Raw genomic sequence first — 13,551 nt, forward strand, 5'->3', positions numbered from 1 at the left:
ATAGAAGTCGCATCAGGTATATATTTGCTGTTGCGCTGAGGAGCCCTGGATGACTGAAATAAAAGAATGTCACTGATAACATCTAACAAAATATATATTTATACTATCATTTACAAAAATCAGCCAATGAAATGAGGCTGGTGGCAAAATGTCAAGCACAAAGTTGACATTTACCGCCATCAATAAAGAATATAAATACCTTGAATTTTAAGCGCCTGTTCACAACTATGACTCAATGATCACACTCAGCGGCATCTTTTTACAACATGGACCACTTTAAGTTGAATCCCTTTGACATTCCAGAAATCTTCTTACTCATTGGTGAATTCCTTGATCGAAATGACCTTTTAAAATGTATCCGCGTCCCTCAATCCTTTCACAGTTCCCTTATCAGATTCGTATGGAGAGAAATCACTATCACATCGGTCAGAAAGCCTACCAAAAAAGCACTACAAAGGCACAGGCATATGTTGAAGAGATTACATTTAAAGACTGCAGATTTAAAGAACATTCTCCAAAGGAGTATGAGTCATTACAGGAGCTCAAGTCCATCACATACGGAAAGGGATGTTCCAAACTGACCCACCCTATCAACCAGATCAAGGCTTACAGCTCCATCATCACTAGCTTTCACTTAGGTGAGCGTATTTGGGCTTCGCGCGAGCCCTGGAAGTCTTTACTGGAATGCACTAACCTCTACCACTTGGAAGTTTATCGTAAATATATTAGAGCTTTTGTTGATCTATTCTTTCAGGTCTGCAAGAAGGCATGTGCAGACAACAAAGAAGACAACAACTGTTTGCTCACATACATTTTTTTCACTATTGGTATCCCTGTATGCCTTTTAAGCACAATAATGCAATGCTGTGCATGGAAGATAGGGCCTTGAAACTATGACCATTGTTATGCGGACTCACCGAAATCAACTTGTGATCACAGCTGCTACTCATGCTCTGTTGCCAAGGACTTGAAAAGGGATACAAATCCCTTCTTCCTTGCTCTCATAATCACTCACATCCTCTCAATACTTTCTTTCGCCGTAAATGTCCATTACATCTGAATCACACACAGGCATTTCACCATTCGCTCCAACATAGATATATGTATCATCTTGAGTATGATATGTTGGGATTCCCTCTGGTTTCAACAGGTCCAACAAACTCTATTAGCAGTGTTTATCAACCCAGATATATCAAGGGAACGCAAGAAGATGAGGAAGCAAACGATATGACAAATCAAGTCTCGCCGAGTTGTACAGGAAAAGATCAAGTTAGTCAAGCTCCATGGTGTGGTAGAATGAATCAACTCAGATTGCCCTCCTTTCAAGCCAATACTACGGCGGCGGGTATCATCACCGCTATTACACCAGTCAATAAATAAACGATACAATGAGCTCCCAAGCGGATGCTAGGGTCATGCGAAAATCTTTTATGAGTTTTTTTATTTGCACAAATAAAGAAGCCAGGATAGCTCCATGACAGTTTGGTTTCCGGTCATTTATTTCGAGACAATGCCCATGGATTGCTGGATTTCAAGTCCATTTATAATAGTAAATTTGCCCTTGTTACGGACGAAGGGATAAAAGCAAGTCTGCTGATCAAATAAAGTTAGTTAGTGGCAAAGCGGTCGACTCAAAATATTGTCCACTCTCCAACACATTGCATAATAGAAGGTTAGCCAATCAAATGGGGCTTATGCTAAAATGTCGAAACACATGCAGTCACCATGTCCACATTTTGGCGTTCCAACAGCATCCTCTCATTTGAATTGTAACATGAGCGACAGTATAAATCCCTTGCATATTCCTGAGATCATTCTCCTCACAGGTGCCTTCCTCGATGTAGAAGGCCTTCTAAACTGTATTCAAGTCTCCAAGGCTTTCTACAACATACTTATTGGGCTTCTTTGGAGAAGAATCGTTATCGGACCTTCACCAGCCGAATATCCTTCTAGAGAAGTACTGCAGAAATACAAGGGGCACATTGAGGAGATTGTGTTTATAAACAACTTCCCTAAAGAGTATACGGAACTGCAAGGATGTACTCGTCTCCAGTCCATCTATTACAGGTCAAGGCTTCGTATGGCGATTGGATCAGATTGCCTATTAAAACTTTCCAATCTCATCAAGGCACACCATCCCACTATCACCAGTATTTATTTCCACGCATTTCAAAGTTCACATGGGCTCTGGAAGGCACTACTGGAATGCACCAACCTCAATATATTGAAGGCTTGTAATACGAGTATAAAGGATGGGGTCGATCTATTTCTTCAAGTCTGCAAGAAACTGAGACATTTGACCTTGGAAGATGTAGCCATACATCAGCTGCCTGCCAACTTTCTAAGTAATGAGGCCAACGAATATTCCCTCCCAAATATGCACACACTGTGTATTGAGAGGGTCAAGATAGCCGGCCCTCCCAAACCGTACACCAGCTGGTATTGCCTTGGGACGTTGGTTAAGAGATGTCCAGTATTGTGTGAACTGATTGTTGACGACAGCTACGAGCAATATCATCAAGCGGACTTCTACAGAGCAATACTCCTTCAGCATCCCTGGGCTCTAAATAGTTTATCAGCGCTGAGTTTGCATAATATGACAATAGAGGACAAGGATATGGCAGCACTTCTTGGTCGTATGACTGGATTACGACAGCTATCCTCCCTAAAATGCGAATTCGGCCAGTTCTCTTTACAGGAGCTACTAGCAGACAAGCAAGAGATACTGGATGATGGGGAAATAGTACAAAAGGCAAGGCTTCAGAGACTCTGTGAGACACTTGAAATATTGGTGCTCTATACATACAATGCCGGCATTGGTCAAGCTGTGTTGTCAAGTTGCCCACGGCTGAAAGAACTAGAGGGACCTAAAATTACAGTGACAGAGATTGTCAATGGAGCAGAATGGGTATGCACAGGACTGACTGATTTGACTATCATTCTTGAGGCAGACGTTGATCAAGAGACTAAAGAAGGCATGGCAAAGACGCGCCTTGCGTTTAGACAACTAGGCAGGTTAACTAAGCTACGATCGCTTGCCCTACTAGATAGCTATTCGTGGAATGAAGCTAGATCGGTGCTGAACTTGAGGCTAAAGACAGGTCTAGATGAACTAGCCAATCTGAAGAGTCTACGCTCACTAAGGTTAGAAGACGATAAATACTGGCAAATACAACTTGAGGAAGCGACATGGATGGTGAACAATTGGCCAAGTATCAAATTCGTGGGTAGCGATCTGAGCGATGAGGAAGCTGAACCTAATTTGGCGATGGAGTTCCTAAAGTCGCACAACATATCCAATATCTGGGAGGACATGGATTAAAGAAGAAGGGGAAAGCATTGTCATACCATAACCTGATATAGAGGATACAGATCTTGGGCATGGGACTTTTAGTGCATGCCTACTTCATGATCGTCAAATGATTTAAATGATGTTGGTTATAAGAGTCACTATAGTAATAAAAACAAATACAAAGCATTGCACATTGCCGAAAGTGGAGGATGGTTCCTTAACTAAAAGAGCCAGTGCAATCTTCGTTTGTGTAAACTTTTTATCTTTTTTTTACGGCTGCCTCAACGAGTTGCACAGCTATTTCACTTGCTACAGGAGATGTGGTTAAGCTGAAGAGTTAAGTATTTCTCTAAATGGCTTCATCCACAGTCTGAGCATTGATAGATAGATCTCAATGATTTTCAGAAGGTCACTATCATTATTGTCAAGCTTCTCTTTGTCATTTTCGATACCAAATTATACTTCTTCAACCGTATTGGCATTTTGAATGTGTAAGATGCTTGGTATTTTTTGATATCTATAAGTGCCTACTCCATATTCCCGCGCTTAATGAATTGAAGGTCAAGTATCTAGATCTAAAAGGCACCATGAACCATACCCATGTCTGCATAAGATGATAGGGAGCTGAGGCCATGAAGCTGAATTACAATGCTCCCCAGTTCGACAACTATCGATAGTTGGTTGAGAGGATAGAGAACTGGGTTGAGGAGATAGTGCATGAGCAAGATAGACTTCCCTCAAGTTGAGAAGACTCGCAAAATGAGTATAGTAACTAAAGGTTTGAAAGGTGTGGAAAGACATAGCAGGCGAATACTGGACAGCGAGTGATATGCTGTTGCAAATAAAGGTTGTGCTATTCATTCGCTGCTGCATAGACGAGTTGTGAATGACCGAGCTATACGAGCGTTGCTTGTATAGTAGCGATGAAAGTAGCATAGCCATGGAAAAAAATAGGTTGTTAGATATTGCAGACATAACCAAGTGGCAGATGTACTTTCGAGTAAAATGATATTGCAGCTTATTTTTGCCTCTCTGGCAATTTTTTGTGCAAATGCATCAAACAAGTTTATTTAAAAGTGCTAATGAAAGGTTTTCCGGGTGTCGGTAGTGTTTATGGGGGACGAGCGAGTCATGTTTTTGTTATAGCAGTTTTGATACATGACAGATTTTCAGTGACAATTGATCCGGCGCCATAATCATTGATTTTTGTGTACAGGATGTCGATGTCATTGGGCAATGATTAAAGAGCCTAGGTGGTTACACATCGGTAGAATAGACCTTTTATTTCTGAAAGGTGGTCAGTTATACGCGGCCTTTTTGTTGTAGAGTATGACGCTTGTTATTAAGCTGTACTATCCAAGCATATGGCTGTCATAGATCTCAGCCGTCAGTTGACTTATAATTCATTCTTTGAAGGTTGATTAAAGGATGAAAAGTGGGAAGGGGATCGTAGACAAGGATTAAGCATTTGCCTGTTATACCTTTCTTCATCTTCGAACCTGCTGCTGATATCGTTCTAAAGTTACTTCAACTTGAACAAGTCTGTATTTTTTAGAGGCGAAGCTTCGTCAGCCTTTTTTTTTCTTATTATTTTCGTTTTGTTGCTACTGATTATAGATGACATGAATAATGGAGTGCCGCAGGCCATGTCAAGCTATTCACAATATGATATTCAGAACATTAGGTGCCATTGGTCTAAATGAAATGAGAAAAAAAAAAAAATGTTTAATACAATCCAAAATCCTTTTGTCCAGTGTACATCTGCTTTAGCAAAACCAGCACTTCGCACGAGTAGATGGAGAAGCGGCTGTTGCAGTGGCGTTTAAAGCTGATTTCTTACAGCTGTTACAATAAGTTATAAGTTTGGTCCTTCAAAAGACAAGAATTCTCACGTAACGATCATTGGTTCTATGCAAACGAACAATATAAACCTTATTAGACTTGGATGGATTGGTGGCGGGATTGCACGTAATCATCATATCCAATTAAAAAAACTTTAAAAAGGATTCAAATCTGCATTTCCATGCTTCCACCACCATCATTTTCACCACATGAACAGCATTAAAATAAATCCCTTGAATATTCCAGAGATTATCTTAATTGTTTCTGACTTTCTCGACCAAAGGAAACTTCTAAACTGTGTCCGTGTCTCCAAGCTTTCATAGTGTACTTATCAAGTTCACATGGAGAAAAATCACTGTCAGGCCATTCAGATATCCTACTGGCAAAGCACTGGGGAAGTACAGGAAATACATTAATATCGATGGATAGTCTGCTTTTACATCTTTTTTATGAATATTATGAGCCCAGTACCTCAAAGGAAGGTTATTTTACTTGTACTTGTCCAAGTCTACAGGCATTCGAATTTTTGTATTGAGGCATTGTTTGAGCACCAGTGGTGGTCATTAGAACATTAGAGATGAGCGCGAGTCATCGTTTTTGTAAGAACAATTATTGTTACAGGTCGGATCCTGAGCTTTATTTGATCAAGTGCTATTTACACAATAATCGAGTTTTTTTTTTTATTTTTATTTTTATTTTTATTTTTTATTTTTTATTTTTTTATTTAATTCCGCAGCCTCCAATGAGATTTAGCTTCATCCTCTCGAATGGCCTTGGGACCTGCGATTTCCACAAGTGTTCGCTTCAAGGCTGTGAATACCTTTCCGATCTCATCAGCATCTTCATCCACTAACTTGAATAGCTTTAGATCGTCCGCTTGAGTTTGGCCCTTCTCCTTTCTTGCCTTGGCTAAGGCACGTTGTGCCTCTTCAATCTGTGATTTTTCCTTTGAAGCAGCGTTATAATCGTTGTTAAGGATGGCTTGAGTCACAGGTGCCCAAAGTTTAAGCGATTCCAATGGTCCCATCTGATCCAGTGGCTTCAGTTCCGGCGGAATAGCTTTATCAGTTTGAGCATCAAAGAAAGGTTGACCGGTGCTAAGATGATTACTCTTGTTATCCTTTTTGATGCTTTTTCCAATTTCATTCCCAATAGCTCTGTTTCCGTTTCTATTACAAGTGCTTAAAGTAGATACTTTGCTCCAGACACCTTGAGCTTTATAAAACGGGTCCTCGTTTTCTTCGATGGGTCTCAATATAGCCTCAAAGTGATTACGTTCGCCTGAAAAGAATCCCTTTGAGCTATACTCGATTGTGGTGATGTGCCCTACACTGCTAATAATATAACTAGATCCAGCCAACTCAAGGGTTGGTCTTCCTGTGATGATCCCACGGATATGGAGTGTAGGAAGGGTAATCAGATAAGTCTCATTGAATTTTGGAAGTGTCACGATGGCATGGCCTGTTTGAGAGACATTAATTCCTGCGGGCATAGCAAAATGTGATTTCTGACCGCATTGTCCCTCTAAAATGACGCCTGCTGTTTTGTTTTCTAAATGAAAGGCCATAATCTGTGTAATTTGGGATAAACAAATACCCATGTTAAAAAATTAAGTTTGACGTCTGCGTAGAACAATTGACCCTCAAATAAACAAACGCGTTCCCATTCCACGGCTATTTTGTAATAGTCATTTTGGAAGGGAAAAAAAAAAAAAGAAAGAAAAAAAGCTTACAGGAGGGTGATGGCTGACTTGTTCAGCTTTTAGAAAAAGATCCCCAGTCTCTTGATCTCCTGTCCACTGAGCAAAGTATTGTTCACCCAAAATGGGATTATAGGGTTTCTTTTCCATGCCTGAAGCCGTGGATCGAGATGAATAAGAACTGTAGAGCGTTGAGATGAACCAACGTGTGCAACTCAGCAGACGATCCTCAGGTGTAGTCCCTGAAGAGATGGATGCAAACAGTTTGGGATGGTCACCCCAATATTGGCTACAGTATAGGAAAAAAAAAAAGTCAAACATATTTCAGAAACCCAATCTAAAAGCAGCAACAACTGCTGCGCAGATGTCTTTGTCTACAATGAAAAGAATGAATTGGAAGGATAGGTCCTTCTCTCCTCCCTCTCCCTCTTCCTCTGTCATTACCGTCTCTTTTACAGAGTAAAGCAAAGGACTTTTTTTTCTTCTTAAATATTTACCCTTAAAGTTGTCAAATATGAAGATGAGAAATAAAGATGTGAGACAATTTTTTTTTTGCACCATCTACCACAAACACGAATCCGAAGATGTGGATTCTGGGCACCATCTGTTTCTTTTAATTGGAAGTGAAAAAAGGGGAAGGATAAATAGGTAATAATATATAATAATAACAATAGTAACCTGCCTATATTCGAGCAAGCTGACAGAGCTCAAGAGAAAACTAGGACATGTCAATGCAGAGAGGTCTCCAGAGAAACTAGCAAGAGTAGTGATGAAACTGCGGAGGGTATCCTTATGAGCAGCAGGAGCTTCTCCCATAGAGGTATTGTCACTGGATTGTCTCATGATGTCCTTGATTGAGTAATATGTTTTGTATAAAGTACAGTTCAAATTTAAAATGTTTTTTATAAAAGAAAAAAGAGAATAAAAAAATAAAAATACAAATAAAAAACTGAAAGGAGAGAATAGTGGAGAGAGTGTGTGCGGAGTGGGATAGATCAAAGCAGAAGAGCTTGGAAGGGGTTGACAAAGTTGAACATTAAAAAAAAAAAAAAGAGAAAAGAGGCAAAAGTGAGAGTGAAAGAAAAAAAAGATGTCTTTTTAAAACAAGACTGTTAAACGCATCATTACATTGCAATCATAAAATTATTTGTTCACAGCCAATGTGTGTGTGTAAATGCTACAAAATAAAATAATCAAATATGAGGTTTAGTGGCATACATGAAGCAAGTACAGCAAGATCCTGCTGACTACCATCCATCATCCGATTACAGCGAATAGGCTGCATAATGCGTTGTTGCTGATTGTTATTGATATTGTGCATGATTTGCTCTAGTTCTCTTCCTCTTTCCAATCCAAGGTGTTCACACTTGGCAAAGTCGAGTTGCAATCGGGTAATACTTTTATTCTTTTCACACTCCAGTTCCACCCCGTGGCTCCTCGTGCCTATTGTCTCAGGTTGGTATACGGTTGGCTGTCTCGGCTAATTGGATGCACTTCACACTTTATAGGCTTAAACAAGCTCTTGTTGCTTCTTTGAAGCAATAGGCTGTCTCTTCTCTTCTCTTAGCAAATTTCAACCATTTCTTTGGAGCCAAGACCATGACACGGACTAGATCGACTATAATGTGTAGTAAAAATTGCATCTATTCTACTCAGGATTCTGTTCTTCAACGTTTCCTCATCGTCGCCAAAATTCGTACTATTCTATAGTGAGTTTGCATCTTTCCAGACTTTCTGCATGTAAAACGATCTTGTCCTTGATCGATTTTGCTTTTAGATCTAACCTGATTCCTACCATCTCTACATCGTGGGACCTCACGAATCCATACATTCAAAGGCTTCTTTTTTAACCTTCTTGTAATACATCTTGACTAAAACTGTAGTTGCTTCCAAGTCTGATTTCAAGTACTGCTAGGTTGTGCAAACGACAAAGCAAGCAACGCAATAGTAAATGTAATATCTTGCATCGAAACATTCCTAAGAGCCGGTGGCGTTTTTATCGTGACTATGGTCATGAGCTAATTTTTGAATTGGCATCATTCTGATTCCCTGTTGCTGTTCTGAGACCAACCCCTTAAATCCCATAATGGGCTCCATAATCAACACCATATTTGTAACAATGCGTTTCATTCTCACATTCACACATTCACATTCACACACATTCACATTGACAGGTCCGAAACATGAGTTTTAATTAAAACTCAGTGACACTCGGTCTCATAGCACATTTCGCAACACTTGCTCATTTTCCTTTCATTCTTTTTATCGTGTACACGACAGAAAAACACCTTGGGTACCAGTCTTCTTCATCCTAATATCTTTGATATAACAACAACTGTTACTATCACTCTAGTTGCAACGGCAATAGCTAGTTCGGATTAAAGAATTTTTTGTTCCATTTTATCATTTTTTCCACGCGTCATCAATGAATACTGCCACAGCAACTGCAGCAACGGCTGCAGCAGCCAAAATCCCAACATCAGCATTCATTATCGGAACGCGGACATTGTCGGCGACGACATCTCTCGGACTTTCCTCTACTTTTTCTTTTTCTCTCTTCCATGGATATAGAAATGGGTCCGGACTTTGTTCTCGACTTGAAAAAGCTACTATTCCTTGGTTTCAGGGACGATCCTCACAGCATCCATCGCTCCCTTCTCAAAAAAATCAACAACAACGGTTATTGCAGCCATCTTTACATCATCAACGATTGGGCACAGCCACATTTTCAACCTCAAGTATGACTTGTCGGTCTTCACTATCAAAAGAAGAGGAAGATCTTTACCAGGTACTTGAAGAAAAAAAAAAAATGTAATACAGTATATTTTTTTATGATCAATCAAAAGCAGTAGCATTGACATCATTACATAATATCATTTTTTTATTTTATTTTTCATCTTTTAATTCCTTCAAAGGCACTTACAGTATCATTCAGGACCCGATTAGCGGAACAAATTCATAAACCCGAAGATGAATACAAAGCAGTGATTGAACATTGGACAGCTCATTCACAGAAGGATGCTCTAAGTCGTCAGCGGACACGGGCTCTAAAGGAACGACTGGCAGCAGCGATCAAACACAAAGATTTAGGTTGGATCCAAAAGGAACAAGAGCGGCTAGAATTGGAGGCTAACGGGACTGCGGATGACTATTTCTACATTATTCAAGCATGGATCAAATGTGGCGAACTTAAACGAGCCACCATGACGTTTGAAAAGATGGAGGCCATGCCAAGTATTCCAATGACTTCGCGAATATTGGCAGCTATGACAAGGGCACATGCTCGAGCAGGAACAGGGGCAGGAGCAGAAGCAGGCAGCTTGGCAATTGCAGGGACGATGGTTCAAAAGATGAAGGATTTAAACTTGCAACCGACCTCGATATATGACGCTAGTGCAGTCTTGGAGTATTATATCAAAATGGCACCAGCCTTGACATCATCTTTATCAGAATCAGTCTCAATAACAACCTCAGTAACAGCAACGCGGGAGTCCGATCCAAATCATCAGCAAGTGGAGGCAGTCTGGAAGACAATAGAGCCTCAGGTACGACTGACAATCTCAACAGCCGCCAACAACAATGCCTCTTACTCTTACAGGATTTATCTACTGTATTTGGTCGGTCGAGCCCATGATCTAGAACGAGCTGCAGAACTGATCGACACCATGACGAGCCGAAATGTGTCTCCTGAGCTTGAAAAGTATCCCAAGACAGCTGTGAATGTGATTCAACAATTATGTCAACATGGTTACTTGACAGAGGTTCAACAATTGTTGGATCAAAAGGAGGCAGCTTTAGCCAAAGTGCTCCCACAGTTGACATGGAGTCATTTAATGGAGGCTTGTATGGCTCGAGGAGAGGATCAAAAAGCGAGATGGGTATATAATGATATGATTCGGTATGGAATTCAACCGAACAGTCGATGTAAAAAGCTATTTTCGGATCTGCAAGTAAAAGGGGGCACAGTAGATCGAGGAAGGCCTGATGTAGCGGGGATATCGTTAGGATCGGGATCAGGCATTGAATCAACAGCAACAAGGAAGTCTGATGCAGAAATTCTGAACATTCTGTTCAATCGACAGTCAAAACCTGCGCTATCATGAAAGCGTTTCTTTTCCTCCGCCTGCACTCTCATTATCTCTTTCTTTTATATATTTTTTATACACATTACTTATCTAGATCCTTTATTATCTTTTTAACATCTGGATGGGGGCACAAATCGCGATTGTGCACTCTCTCCCTTTCCTTTGTTTGTACTTTTAAGAAATAAACAAGTAAAAAAAATGGGGCGAACTGTTCTGTTTTTTTTTTTTTTTCTTTTTTTTTTTATCAAATGCAATGGTTGTACAACACACACATGAATTATAATTAACTTGTGGGCTAAGGGTGAATGAGAATGAGATTCAAACATCATTCCTTTACTTTCTTTCATCCTTTTTTTTTTTTTTTTTTTTTTTAAGTGCCTATTTTCCTTATTTTCTTTTTTTATCCAAAATCTGTACCGCTTTCTTTTCTAATAATGTCGGCTGCTGATAATTCTTCAAAATCTATCAGGAAACCCAAGGTTTTGATCGTGGGTGCTGGTCTTGGTGGATTGACCCTTGGAGCCTTGTTAGAGAAGGCTGGGGTACCATATGAGATCTATGACAGGATGGCTGAGATCAGAGCTCTTGGTAAAATAAATAAGTATGAACTGATGATGAGAACCATTATTGTCTGACAACTGATTGTTGCTCTTTTTTTTTTTTTTTTTTTTTTTTTTCTACTTTTTTGACTTAGGAGCGGCACTCGGAGTGGGCGCCACAGTGGCCCCAGTGTTTAAACAGATAGGCATCTGGGATGAATTTGTGTCGCTTGGCAAAGCAATGCATACGATCGACAACTACAATGAACAACGACAATTGGAGTTCTCCATGGATTTCAGATCTATGCAAGAGATGTAAAGAAAAACTAAAGGAATTGCATACTATCTGTTGCAATCAATCATAGTAGGGGAGAAGAGCCACCTTGCTTAATGATTACGCTCATCTTTTTCTTTATTTCTTTCCTAGGGGAGGATCCACCAATTATATTTCTTCAAGAGCCGCAGTTCACAGCCTAATTCAGCGTCAAATTCCTGCAGAAAAGATCCATCTAAGCAAACGTCTAGTGTCCATAAAACAAACCGAGCCATTGGATGGTAACGGTGGCAGTGGCGGTATACAGATCCAGTTTGCAGATAACACAACTGCTGAAGGAGATATCCTTGTTGGAGCGGATGGAGCATATAGCAGTGTTCGGTTAAGCCTATATGAGCAGTTGCAGAAGGAGAACAAGTCGCCGCCGTCTGATAGTGCAGGTCTACCTTATAGTTGTGTATGTCTCGTCGGAAGGACTCATCCTTTGGATCCAGCAGAGTTCCCGGAGCTTGATGATCCGATCTGTAGATTCACGTCTGTGATGGCGACAGATAAGCCCTATTCGGTATGACTTGTATACAAAAATGCAGATACCGCCATACGCTTAGGGCTCGAGCACTAAAAAGAAAAAAAAAATCCCTTTCTTTTTGTAACCCAGTGGAGCATCTGGACCGTCAAGGACAATGTTTATTGCTGGGTAGTGACCCATTATCTGGACGGGGTCTCCTCCTTAGATCATAGTACATTTCAGAATGCGGAATGGGGACCCGGAGCCGCCGAATCCATGTGCAAGCATGTACGTGACTTTGCTATCCCTGGAGGGCTGAACAACTCCCTGACCATTGGAGATTTGATTGATCGTTCACCTTTGATCTCCAAAGTCTTGCTTGAAGAAAAGGTCTTTGATACTTGGTACTCTGGACGGACCGTGCTACTTGGCGATGGTAAAAAAAAAAAAAAAAAAAAAAAAAAAAAAAAAGGATCACTGAGCGAAATATTAAGGATAATGATATCTTTCGTTATTTTCCGCTCGTTGACAGCTAAATATTTTCTGTTCTTAAATGTGAATGTACTGAATAGCTGCGCACAAGGTAAATGATCTACTCTTATGAGATTAATCAACACATCTTCATTTTTTTATATATCCTTTCTCTGGCATTCTTTTTTTTTATTAACCATCATTATTATTTTTCTATCTCCAGGTTCACCCTGCAAGCGGTTCAGGAGCATGGAATGCTATGCATGATGCGATTGTGTTGGCCAACTGGTTAAATGTTTTATCTTCTTCTGCATCTGTGAGCGAGATCGAGGCAGTCTTTGAAGAGTATAAGAAAGAGCGTTACCCTGTTGTTAAAATCTCCTTTGACAATGGTCGAATCTTTTCGCAAGTGATTGCGCAGGTAAGAAGAAATAAATAAACTTGCTTTTTTAGGTTCTCAACTCTCCATAGACATTTATTTGCAAAATGGATGAGAATGATTGATGATGGCATCTTCTGAATCATACCTTTCTTTATCTTTATATATCTTCCCTCACTTCTTCTTCCTCCTCCTCTTCCCCTAGACCCTGAAGGCCAAGACTATACGCTTTATCATGAGGAATGTGCCCAACTGGCTTTGGCAGATAATGTTGACTCGGATGGTCGAATCACGTCCGCAGCTCTCCTTTTTGAAATTGATTCAAGATAACGCCAGCGTACCTCCTCGGCATCAACCTAGTCTTGAGAGGACTTTATCCATCCTTCATGCCCAGAAAGCATAAGAAAAAAAAAATCATACGCACATACAAAATCAAATACATATTATACATCAATACACAAG

At 40.1% G+C, this 13,551-nt stretch overlaps 5 protein-coding genes across 5 annotated transcripts; 4 read left to right on the forward strand and 1 right to left on the reverse strand.

Annotated features, from left to right (window-relative positions):
- Positions 1-352: 352 nt before the first annotated feature.
- On the forward strand, positions 353-889 carry BCR41DRAFT_366553 (hypothetical protein; the record flags this gene model as incomplete). The annotated part of the gene is made up of 1 exon (XM_022026228.1): positions 353-889. One exon carries the CDS (start codon positions 353-355, stop codon positions 887-889), a length of 537 nt encoding a protein of 178 aa, XP_021886512.1.
- An 859-nt stretch (positions 890-1,748) lies between these two features.
- BCR41DRAFT_344167 (hypothetical protein) lies at positions 1,749-3,500 on the forward strand. The gene has a single exon (XM_022022444.1). The coding sequence runs from the start codon at positions 1,775-1,777 to the stop codon at positions 3,320-3,322; it is 1,548 nt and encodes a 515-aa protein (XP_021886513.1). The 5' UTR covers positions 1,749-1,774; the 3' UTR covers positions 3,323-3,500.
- Positions 3,501-5,180: 1,680 nt separating this feature from the next.
- BCR41DRAFT_379541 (hypothetical protein) lies at positions 5,181-7,879 on the reverse strand (the record flags this gene model as incomplete). The annotated part of the gene is made up of 4 exons (XM_022027223.1): positions 7,516-7,879; positions 6,867-7,122; positions 5,989-6,704; positions 5,181-5,223 (listed from the first exon to the last, which is right to left on the reverse strand). The coding sequence occupies exons 1-4, from the start codon at positions 7,674-7,676 to the stop codon at positions 5,181-5,183; spliced, it is 1,176 nt and encodes a 391-aa protein (XP_021886514.1). The 5' UTR covers positions 7,677-7,879.
- Positions 7,880-9,668: 1,789 nt separating this feature from the next.
- BCR41DRAFT_6573 (hypothetical protein) lies at positions 9,669-11,122 on the forward strand. Its single transcript, XM_022030962.1, has one exon. It carries the CDS (start codon positions 10,037-10,039, stop codon positions 10,934-10,936), a length of 900 nt encoding a protein of 299 aa, XP_021886515.1. The 5' UTR covers positions 9,669-10,036; the 3' UTR covers positions 10,937-11,122.
- A 230-nt stretch (positions 11,123-11,352) lies between these two features.
- On the forward strand, positions 11,353-13,181 carry BCR41DRAFT_366555 (hypothetical protein; the record flags this gene model as incomplete). The annotated part of the gene is made up of 7 exons (XM_022026229.1): positions 11,353-11,506; positions 11,613-11,772; positions 11,885-12,296; positions 12,390-12,675; positions 12,812-12,822; positions 12,934-13,131; positions 13,164-13,181. 7 exons carry the CDS (start codon positions 11,353-11,355, stop codon positions 13,179-13,181), a joined length of 1,239 nt encoding a protein of 412 aa, XP_021886516.1.
- Positions 13,182-13,551: the final 370 nt, after the last annotated feature.

Source organism: Lobosporangium transversale (genome assembly GCF_002105155.1).
Source record: "Lobosporangium transversale strain NRRL 3116 chromosome Unknown BCR41scaffold_1, whole genome shotgun sequence".
Taxonomy (NCBI): Eukaryota; Fungi; Mortierellomycota; class Mortierellomycetes; order Mortierellales; family Mortierellaceae; genus Lobosporangium; species Lobosporangium transversale.

Excerpts from the sequence above, each read along its gene's own strand:
- BCR41DRAFT_344167 (XM_022022444.1), top strand. The coding sequence starts at position 1,775 with ATGAGCGACAGTATAAATCCCTTGCATATTCCTGAGATCATTCTCCTC.
- BCR41DRAFT_6573 (XM_022030962.1), top strand. The coding sequence starts at position 10,037 with ATGACGTTTGAAAAGATGGAGGCCATGCCAAGTATTCCAATGACTTCG.